The sequence below is a fragment of the Cucumis melo genome, chromosome 3 (assembly GCF_025177605.1).
Source record: "Cucumis melo cultivar AY chromosome 3, USDA_Cmelo_AY_1.0, whole genome shotgun sequence".
NCBI lineage: Eukaryota > Viridiplantae > Streptophyta > Magnoliopsida > Cucurbitales > Cucurbitaceae > Cucumis > Cucumis melo.
The window spans coordinates 2,985,126-2,996,433 of record NC_066859.1 but is presented as its reverse complement, the minus strand read 5'-3'; the positions used below and the strand labels follow the sequence as shown (position 1 = coordinate 2,996,433).

Here is an 11,308-nt window from a genome sequence, read left to right as displayed (position 1 = left end):
TTTTTAGATGAGATAACTAAAATATTCTAACCTTTAAGTTATACTTACACTTTATAAATATAAATCATTTGAGCTGTTATCCTTGTGAAGGGTATGACCAAGACACTCCAATCCCCTTGGGTTGTAACAGACCTAGTTATATACTAGCACAACTCATTGTTAAATCTGAAGAAAGAGGACAAGCAAAAACAATTTGAAAAATGGAAAAGTCACCTTACTCTTAAACATGGTAGACTTATTTTAGATTGAAGTGATTCCAATACTTTTTTATGAAATTTCCTTTTTTTAGATAAGAAACACTTCATCGACATAATGAAATAAAGCACCTAAAAGTGAGTACAAGAGATGTTTCCAATTTCAGACTAAGTAAGAAAGACTATAGTGTTTAAAAGGGTGCTTAGTTTTGCCAACAGAAAGCAGTAGACAGAACCAAGTCCATAGGACTATGAAAAACAGAACAAGAATTCCTAAAAGGAGGTTTGTTGCGCTCGCTCTAAAAGCTAGAAAATGGACAACCAAACTGTCTTCTTAAAGTTCTAAACCCAATTGACCTTCATCTTTTCTGATCTACTTTCCTACAATTCCTTTGCCGATTCTCGATGACAACGGGCAACTCTTTCTAAGTGAACTTCGTACGGATATCAAAGCACCTTAAAAAGATCAAACAGCATAAATGAATTAAGTTTTTTTTTTTAAAAAAAAAATAAAAAGATGACTACAGATCAGGATTCCTAGTATTCCATCTCCAACTGAAAGGGAGCCCAACTGCTCAATTCGAAGATCTCACAAAAAGACGGACTCTTGTTTCGCAATTGAAATAACTACAGTGTTCACTGATGATGCCATCAGGGAGGAACTAAGAATAATATTAGATTGTCAAAACCAAAGGATATATTAATAATTAGCTAACAAATTTTTTAGAGTATTTGGCTATAAGAGAGGATGGAAAATGAGGAAGCTATAAACTGATTTAGTTGTTTTAGAATAAGGATAGAAATATCCATTTGACGTGTCAATTTATCCCTAAATTGAGAAGGATTATATATTGATATAAAATATTACTAGTATCTCCCACATTATAAACCATAAAAATTATATCTAATTACTCCACTACCAACAGAAATACTAACAGTAATATCCACCATAACTTACCTCCATAACTTAGTTTGGAAAAAATAAGACATAATTATTAATCAGATTTTATCAATTTTGTAACTTACAAAAATATATGTAAATATTGATATTTTATCAAAATGTTTGATTTCTAGAATCTTTGGCATAGAGTTTAAGTTATCTCAAGAAACGATGGTCCAAGTATCTCAAATTACTTGATTATCTTCTACCTTCAATATGATCTTAGTTCGAACTGGACTCTCTCGTTCACATCATTGTTGTTACTACTCCTAAGTCCTTCACAATTACCACCTTTCACTCCATTTTAAGTGATTGGGAATTTGGGACTTACATAGCTACCCTAAGCCTATTCATATGGGGTCTCCTCTTATTCTTCTTCGATTTGCCCTTGTAAACCCACAACACATTGGTATTCAAACATTTAAACCATAATCAGAGATGTCCTTCGACCTAAACCCCAATTATTCATTCTCAACTCAAACACAAATTAGGACTTATACTAACGGTAACTTCAGTTTCTTTCCAGTTTAATCAATTATCTAGACTCTCAATCCAATCGGAAAATTAAACACTTGAAAGTATTTTTATTCTCCATTTTAAGAGGATTAAATATAAATGCTATGAAAGATTATATAAGAATCAAACCATTAGTCTGACACAAAATTTGAAATGACAAGAAGCTTGGAACGAAATAAGCATGATTAAATACCTTAATCTTTTTCTACCTTTCATGCTTCATCATTTTGGTTTTGGACTTTAATTTAGTGATTTCAGAATGTTAATCTGATAAACCCATATCTAGGGTGTTCAAGAACAAAGTGGAATGCTATACACCATGAACTTAACAGACTCTAATTTCAACATATCCTCATTCTACTTCGATCCATAACGCATTTTCATCATGTAAAAAAACGAAAAGATCGAAACAAACAATAGATTCAATTATGGAATGTGTTGTAGAGAAGAACATGCCAGTTTTTGGATCTCCTTACTCACAACTTACAAGAGGTATCCAAAATGGAACGGTCTGATTTTGAAATTTTCTACACTTATATTTGGCACCAAAGACTTGAGTTAAACATAACTAAATCCAATTTTGTTGTCTTTTCCCACTTTCTTTAGTTTTTTTAGTTTAGTCATTTCTTCCTTTGGAAGTTTTACTTCTAGATTCCTTGAAAAACTATTGTAAATGAAAAACAACTGATTTTTTAAAAAAATAATTTCAAACGGCTCTTTCGTTTAATGAATGTAAAGTCGACATCAAAGTAAGCATCAATAAAAAGTTTTCCAGTTGACCCATCTTTTGCAGCATTTTTTTTTTAACTTCATTTGATTTATATTTCCCTATGAAGGATTTGATAGTATACAATTACTTTATGCTACAGAAATACCTTAACTTGATGAACTCCAAAAGTTTTATATGTATAAGATGTCATTTGATGCTACTTGACTAGGATCAACCTTCATAACTACCCAACTTAATCTATTTAAGACCTTGTTAAATTTATATATACTCAACTAATAATCACAATTCTTTTGGTGAATAATATGTAATCGCAAAATGATCGTAACCACCTTTTATATGATTTAGAAATTTTGTGGACGAAAATTTTGGATGTATTTCACAAATATTAGTCTACTTTTTAACCTAATATGTAGCTAATTTCTCCATCTAATTTCCTTAGGACTACACTACATTGTCTTTGAGCTTTTTTCCTTATTCATAAATATTTACTAGAATTTATTCGTTGGAATATCTAAGAATAAAAAGTTGCTTGTATATTTAATATGAGCTTAGATATCTCCCACTGTCTTTTTTATAACCACCCACCATATGTCTTTTAAATACAAATCAAGAACATTTTTTATCGAACTCGTTTTTAACTCATTGTGACAATTAAGTTCTTTTATATCCACAAACTTATAGACGAGAAATATTATTATGATTCAAGTTGCTGTAACTTATATTTCTATATATACAATTCAAACAAAACACTCCAAAATTTTCAATCAACTATTTAAACTTCCAAAATTTTCAATCAACTGCTTAAAATTAGGCTTATTAAAAGCACAAGTGATTTTTTTTTTTTAGTTTCTTTGAAGCTAGGAGAGGAATTAAAATTCTACCGACCATTAAATATCCATAATTAGAAGAGATCACATTTAGCAAAAGGCAAAAGTGTTGAATTGTACATAATAATGAATTACTAATTAAATCCTAAGAGAAATTCAAGAACAAAAAAAAAAAAAAAAGACTTAAAAAAAATCTAAAAATGAAAAAAAAAATATGGTGGAAACATGGGATGATCATCAGCAACTCAAAAGCCTTTGTTATTCCTCAAAGTTCGGTTCCCATTATTCCCCCACAACCATTAAAACTACCATTCAAAAAAATAATAATTACTAAAATAGAAAAGAAAAAATAAAAATAAAAATAAACCGTCAAATCCTTTTCTCTTCCATTTTATAACCATATTTTTTGTTCTATATTTTTTTGACATGTCCAGCCTCTAAGCCAAATTTCATGCACAGGGAAGATTCAACCTGAAGAAGCCTCTGTCAATTCATGACGAGAAGAAGGGTGCTTGAATTCGATCACGAGGATGGTGAGAAACTTGGCGGTGTCGATGTCGTTAAACACGTCACGTCCTTCCGCCGTCATGTTCATCCACACTTGCGGCGGCCAGGATTTTATGCAGTTGGCTGCTTGATGCTTTTGGCCTTTTCAACCATATCTTTGTTTGTTAAGTTCATGTTGCTTAATTCTTATGACGAAATGGGGGTTGTGACGGGGAAGGATCAAAGTGGAGATCGTGCTGCTAATTTCATTGTTGTTCCTCAAAAGACTACGTACCAAACAAATAATGCTTTGAGCCAAGAACAGGATGTTTCTGCTGATCTTGTTAAAACAATCCACACAAAACTTCAGGTTAGAATATTTTGCCACGCCCTTCCAATAATTGTTGCCTAATGTTTTTGTTGTAGTCTAAAGTTTTACTATTGGTTTACGGTAGTTAGGCTTCAGAGATATGGAAGGAACCAGAAAGTGAAGACTATTACAAATGCATTAATGTAACAAAGAACGAACCATGTAAGTAGAGATATCCACAGATAGAGAACGAAGTCATCTCATTTTTCTTCTTTTAGTTAAATTTATCATTAAGTATTCTTTTGAACATATTCATTACGACACAGTCGCATTTTAAGTATTTGTTATGGGTTAATAACAGGGAGTGACGATGAAACAAAAGGCTACCTTCTTGCTCGAGCCAATGGTGGATTGAATCAGATGAAAACTGGGGTCTGTTTTGTTTTCATTTCCAATTCAAAATGAATACGTTTTGATTGTTAGTTTGTTTGCTTAATCATAACTACATGCAGATAAGTGACTTGGTTGCCATAGCAAAACTCATGAATGCAACTCTTGTTCTTCCTTCTTTGGATCACAAATCCTTTTGGACCGACCCGAGGTCGTTTTCGTTAGCTTTTTTGAGCTACTTATAATCATAGGATAAAAACTATTTTGAGTTATTTAATTATAAGAATGACATTTTCCACAGTGATTTTAAAGATATCTTCGATTGGCAAAACTTCATTGAAGTCTTGAGGGATGAAGTTCATGTATTAGAGTCTCTTCCCTCAAAACTTGAAAGCATCCAGCCCTTTGATACTGCACCAGTTTCTTGGTCCAAGGTGACATATTCTTTCACTCTCTCCCTCTCAGTTAAAAAAAAAATGTCTTTCTAAAGTGTTGAAATATGCAGCCTCGATATTATAGAGTACATATGGCATCCTTGTTGAAACAACATAAAGTCCTCCGCTTAACCCACACAGATTCTCGATTAGCCAACAACGGTATCGCAGAACCGATACAGAAACTACGATGCCGAGCAATGTATGAAGCTTTAAGGTTCAATAACAATATAGAACAGCTTGGAAACAAGCTAGTTGAAAGACTCAGAAGTAATGGTAAACCTTATTTAGCTTTGCACTTGAGGTAAGAAAAAGACACAAGCTGGCTACAGCTACCGAGACGAATCCTCCAAAAGTTCAATATGTTCCTAATAGCAAATATATTTGATTGTAGATATGAAAAGGACATGTTGGCGTTCACAGGCTGCAGTCACAACCTTACTGAAGAGGAAGATGAACAGCTGATGGACCTAAGGTTTCACGTAAGACACTGGAAAGTTAAAGACATAAATGCTACCCAGCAAAGACTACTAGGGGAATGTCCCATGACACCAAGAGAGGTAGCTGTCTTTCTTGAGGCAATGGGGTATCCTACCGATACAAATATCTACATTGTTGCTGGCAAGATTTACAGCAAGAATGGGATTACGCCGCTAAAAGATAAGTATCCAAATATCTTCACGCATTCATCTTTGGCAACCAAAGAGGAATTGCAGCATATGAAACAATATCAGAACCAGTTGGCTGCTTTAGACTATGTTGTAGCAGTAGAGAGTGATGTTTTTGTTTACACCTATGACGGGAACATGGCTAAAGCTGTCCAAGGTCACAGGAGATTTGAAGGGTTTCGAAAAACTATAAGCCCTGACAGGTATAGAGATAGATCAATAGTCTAAATCCAAACAAAGTTTAAAATATGGTAGGAAGAAACAAATACTAAATGAGAATACTAAAATCCTAAATCAACTAAATCCTGTCAATTGAGCCAGTTCTCCTTTACTAGTAGTTCCGTGAGATCTTTCACAGTAGGTATAGTCGCCAAAGCAAAAGTCCAAAAGTAACTTGATCTCAAGTTCTTAAAAGGAATCTGACAGCTAGAGAATATCAATCGACAGGAGCAATAATTTCAACTCAATGAAACTACAAGAAAAAATGAATTAGAAAAGAGCTTTTGGCGCTATCTGACGCTATCTTCTATTTTCAGGACAAACTTTGTGAATTTGATAGACCAATTGGACAGTGGTGTGTTAAGCTGGGAAGAGTTTTCTTCTAAAGTTAACGAATTACATAAAGAAAGAACGGGATTACCATATCCCAGACGCCCTGGGAAATCTTCAAAACTGGAGGAGAACTTCTATGCTAATCCGTATCCTGGTTGCATCTGCCACAAGTCTGATGGAGAGAGGCATATTTCGAAGAAGGGAAGGAAGTCTTGAGACTGAAAATCACATGGTCATACACGGAAAGACAATGATTTGGTACACTTGGTCAGGAAAACCTCATGCTTCAGCAACTACAAATGAATGCAGGGAACTTCGAGAAATTGAAGTGGCAGATGGTTCGCTCCTGTAGTATAACTGGGAAATGAAAAGCCAGACTTCGAGTAGATTAGTTTCTTCACGGATGATAGTTATACGATCCCCAAAAAGAAACAGAAGATATTTTTTTAGGAGTCCACTTACATTGTAACTATTTGAGTTTGGATATGAAAGAGAAAATTCGCAGTAACAAAAATGTGATCTAAATTCCATCAGTGATTTCCTCTTTTTTTTTTTTTTTTTTTTATATGAATGTATAACATAAATGTGATACAACAACCGATCCCATCAACTGTACCAATCAAGAAAGAGAATTGAAAAAGTGAGCACAAATAGAAAAAGCAGAAGGAAGGTTCTGCTGCTGCTATTCCGCTGAATTGCTTGGGTAAGTTCTTTATTACCAAGCTCGACATTCTTCGTAGCTTCAACAGCCTAATTAGTAAGTTAAGAAAAGAAAGCAAACAGGTAGTTTAGCACTTATAAGAAACAAGAATAGTGCTCAACTTAATTTGATTATGAGCGAATTAAAAAGGAATTGCAATAACCGTTGAGAGTTTAGAGATAATAGGAAGAGAAAACAAGATAATGTGAAGAGAAAACGAACTGAGTTAGAAATGCTGACCTGTTCATAAAGATATTCAATTTGTTGTGCTTGCTGCAAAACGTGTGTAGACATAAGGTGATTTAGAGCAGACATCTCTACCATCTTAGTTTCTGTTTCTTGGACTGCGTCAAGAAGACTAGTCAACTCAACCTACAAATTTGGAAGAAAACAGCCAAGTTCACAACTTTTACCCTTCACAAAGAAAGCTGGATTCGACAAACAAATGATATAACAACTTTTCCAAAATCTTTCACATCCCTTTAATCGATATAGTTTAAATTCCCTTTTTTGCAAATTGGAGACATCTTTTGCAATCCCATGCTGACCCCTTTTGGACCACTTTGGATTATTTCATTCCATTGATAAAATTATTTTTTATCAAATAAATAAGTGATATAACTATCATCAACATTTGTTTTGCCTACATATTTCAAATACCTGAAGTGCACGAGTTTCATCATCTAACAGTTGTTGGGCTCGGACAGGTTGATGCTCAAAATTATCAGGTTCTCTCAGCTCTGTGTTACTATACTCAGTGGTATTGGCAGAACGTGGTTTATTTACTTGGTTCAGTTTTCTTCTTGGTACTGCTTTGCTTATGATATCTTGAAACCGAATGGCTCTTAGCTTATCAAATTGTGATGTTACTGAATGGAGTTTCTCACTCAAAATTAGAACCTGAAATCAAACGAAGGAGACTTCAAAAGGTAAAAAAAAGCAATACCTCTAAAACAACATATGCAAAGTCTTTCACTAAAAGGTTGTCCCTACTATCTACATTCGGGAAAGATGAAAACTAACAACCTCTTTTCAAGAAATGACAATCCAACCAACAGTGACAGCCTTGAAGGAGGCCAGGACTTGGGAATTTATAAGAAATATGGAGAATGCCAATGCTAAATATTTAATTCATAGAGTCTAAGCGGGTAGAAGAATGAGAGTAGAGAACGTAATGGGGCAAACAATTTCAAATTAATTTGAATTGTAGACGGGGCAAGAAAATTCAGTGACTCAGTTCCTCCTCAAGTAGGGTAAGTAGTTTGGAGAAGTGTGCAAGCTAGCACAAGTGAAATAAACTAGTAAATAATAACAGAAAGACAACACTCACCACCCCATGTTTGTGTGCAATGGTATCAGCATTAGAATCATCAGTCCTAGGACCAAGCCATCCCTTGGAATGTGCATCATCCTCGTTAATGCTGTTTTTTAGGATATCAAGTTGTTCTTGGCATGCTTTGATGAAGGCAGCTACCTGCTTACAGTACAGTTATAAGTTACATATTTACATATTCTACATTACTTTATGGAAATACATACAGACAATAAAGTATTCAAAACAAAATTCAGTGAAGTTCATATTAAGCCATTGACATCACAATGTGTCAAGAATGAAAATTATTTTATTAGAGAAATGCTAACCAATAAAGGAAAACGTATGTGTGGGAAGATAAAATGGGAAGGAAAAATTGTCGGAGCACTTCTACCTTCATGAAAATAATACCAAATGAATTATAACTAAGCTAATCCACAGAACAAAGTGTGTCCATGATTAAAATAAACTATCACTCTACTTCGAGAAATTATTATTTTTAGACACAAGTTTTTGCAATCTTATTATTTCCATATAGACTGGATGAGTGGTATTTTTATATCGTACTTAGAGATCTCCCAAGTAGATGGATAGCTCACCTCATGTTCAATATTGTCTCTCTCTTGATCTGTCGTCCGATACATGTCTACATAATCCTTCTGATGTTTCAACATGAACTCTTCAAGAGCACCAATGCTTTCAAGCTGATTCAAGACAAGTAAAAAAGTCAAACAAGATGGTTGCATGTACATTTATGTTTTCTGTTTCACTAGTGTCTGAACAAATCTTTTTCACACATTGGGAAGTCGTAACTCATGAAATAAACCTTGAAAAGAAATAAGTTTAAGATGCAACTAAGTTCTCAAGAGAGAAAAAAGGAATACCAAAACACTTCAATATTGATAGTTCTACCGTTTTCAGGGCAGCTTTGATGAAAGGTGACCTTTGCCGAGGTTTCTGAATGATGAAAGATGCCATAATAGCTGCCAACTTGGACTGAAAAATCAATGTACTTAAAATCAGGATGTCTCAAGAGAAACACTAAAACATTAGTAACTGATAACAAGAGTTTCTTGTTGTGGCAGCACACAAGCTACACTCATGGTTGATGTTAGTAAGACATCTTCAATGAACTAGGACAGATAAAACAATTGTAATCCATGCCTCTCATGCTAAACAAGCTAAAATCTTTCACCAGAAATACATAGTCCAAATTTCACATCAACAAGCATTGAACTATATACTTTAAAGAAAGCATACAAACCTCATTATACCCTAACGAAATAGCACAGTGCCGCACAACATCTTTGAAATCTTCAGTTCTATCCCTGAACTTTGCCATTCCCTTCTCAAGGAAGCTGAAACCATATTAATAAGTTAAGAAACCACGAACTACTTGAATGAATATAAAAGAAATATTTGTGAGAACTTTCATCTCAATTAATCTCTTCCAAGTGTTAAATTGAGCTTTTCCCTACATGCTTTAGTCTAGGCTAAACATTCCACCCTTAGACCTTAAACTTCACATTAAACTCTTAACGAGATGAGTATCCAAACTTAGTGTAAACTTAATGGGTCTTTTATACTAATATGCTCTAAGTCACAATATCAATAATGTGAGAGATTTAGATCATTTAACAAACTCAACATCAAACTAACAAGTCAATAACTTAAGAGATCACCCACACTTGTCCTAAACGATCTTAAATGCGGTGAACAATGCTTCATAGTTCTCTAAAGTCTTCAATTTTCCATTCAAACATTATGGGTAACATCAAGTTCATGCTAAAACTAAATGGGTATTTAAGGACTATGAGAGAACTCATTAAATTTACCTAAAACCTTACTGATACCTTGTCACAATCGCCGTAACCGCAAATTAACGGCTTTCTAAATTCAAATTTAGTACTTAAAACCTTTTATGTTTCAAAGCTTATAGAAGTAATACCCAAGTGAACTCTAAAGTTAATGGAAAGTCCATTTTCCACCATTAACATTCAACTCTAGGACTCAGGTATCATGGATAATTCAATTTTAACACTTAGACTTAATGGACATTCAAGAACTCTAGAAAAACTCAACGAAATTACTCCAAACTTTCCAAGAACTTAACAAAGTAATCTAAACCTAAATGTCCAGTACCATAACTACTATCAAACTTCGAAATCTATCATCCAACACTATGGGCTATTCAATATCATAGCCAAAATTAGATAGATACTCAATACCACTCCATAAATCTTAGAATCTTACCCAAGTCGTGCCAAAAGGCCTAATTTCAACCTTTCGGATGGCTGGACAGCAGCTCAAACTCTTCTAAAACTCGAATCTAGCATCGAAAAGTAACTGGTAATGTTAAACTCAAGTCTAAACATAATGGGTATTCAAAATCACCAAAAAGACAACCCAAACCATCAAGATGTTATTCTAAGTGGTTGATTTGAATGAAGAACGGATTCGAACCGCAGCTAAAATCTCCCAAATATTCCACATCTAAACGTAAGTTAATGGGTATTGCAAAAATTATGTCGAACCTCAATGGGCAGTCGAAACTCTTCCAGAAATTCAACTAACATAAGCAAATCCTTACCCAAACTCTATTTAAAATTTTAATAAATCTAACCTTTATTAAATACCAAAATCTTGACGAAAACCCGAACCCGCTGAACAGCAACTAAACGGCACCGCTACTCTTCAATCAGACAGTCCGAGACTGACCTCAACTTCCAGATTCAGCGAGGCTAGCGGTGGCAGAGGGTGGCGCAGCGGGACGAGGAGCAGCAACCGGCGTGGTGCTTGATGGCTGGGCTGCGGTTGGTCGGTGCGTGGCTCAACAAATCTGGTGGCTGGAAGTCAACAGCCGCAAATAGGCTGGCGCACGACGAACAGCCGACGACGGCTGGGCTTGACGACAGATCCGGGAAGAATCGTGGTGGCTCGACGATCGGCGGCGGCAGAACGAGGCATCGGCGTCAGTACGAAGGAGAGGGAGAGAAGTTTGAGAGAGACGTGTGACTTACCGCGAAGAAAAAGACTCCTTTTATCTTTATTTACTAAAAAAATTATATAATAATATAAAAAGACCAAATTGCCCCTCACTTCAAAATAAACAACCCGACCCATGAAGCATGGGTCAATCACATGGATTTGGGTGGGCTAAATTAAGTTTATTTTTAGCTCAATTGAATTTTAGGCAAGTAAATAATATTTAATTAAATCAACATAATAAAGATAGATACAAGACAAGGA

The 11,308-nt window shown here is 34.6% G+C and overlaps 2 protein-coding genes across 4 annotated transcripts; one reads left to right on the top strand and one right to left on the bottom strand.

Moving 5' to 3' along the window:
- The first annotated feature begins 3,617 nt into the window (after positions 1–3,617).
- Positions 3,618–6,580, top strand: LOC103485718 (O-fucosyltransferase 19-like). The gene is made up of 8 exons (XM_008443416.3): positions 3,618–4,063; positions 4,153–4,225; positions 4,365–4,435; positions 4,516–4,604; positions 4,695–4,827; positions 4,899–5,131; positions 5,222–5,698; positions 6,032–6,580. The coding sequence occupies exons 1-8, from the start codon at positions 3,701–3,703 to the stop codon at positions 6,261–6,263; spliced, it is 1,671 nt and encodes a 556-aa protein (XP_008441638.2). The 5' UTR covers positions 3,618–3,700; the 3' UTR covers positions 6,264–6,580.
- LOC103485547 (syntaxin-81) lies at positions 6,564–11,094 on the bottom strand. 3 transcript variants are annotated; one of them, XM_008443205.3, is made up of 9 exons: positions 10,683–11,094; positions 10,313–10,388; positions 9,324–9,417; positions 8,972–9,055; positions 8,659–8,763; positions 8,078–8,221; positions 7,408–7,647; positions 6,988–7,119; positions 6,564–6,797 (listed from the first exon to the last, which is right to left on the bottom strand). In XM_008443205.3, exons 3-9 carry the CDS (start codon positions 9,399–9,401, stop codon positions 6,654–6,656), a joined length of 927 nt encoding a protein of 308 aa, XP_008441427.1. In that variant the 5' UTR covers positions 9,402–9,417; positions 10,313–10,388; positions 10,683–11,094; the 3' UTR covers positions 6,564–6,653. The 3 variants fall into 3 exon arrangements, with proteins under 3 accessions (XP_008441427.1, XP_008441428.1, XP_050938557.1); XM_008443206.3 differs by lacking the exon at positions 10,313–10,388 and having other exon boundaries at positions 10,683–11,086; XM_051082600.1 differs by lacking the exons at positions 9,324–9,417; positions 10,313–10,388; positions 10,683–11,094 and having other exon boundaries at positions 8,944–9,055.
- Positions 11,095–11,308: the final 214 nt, after the last annotated feature.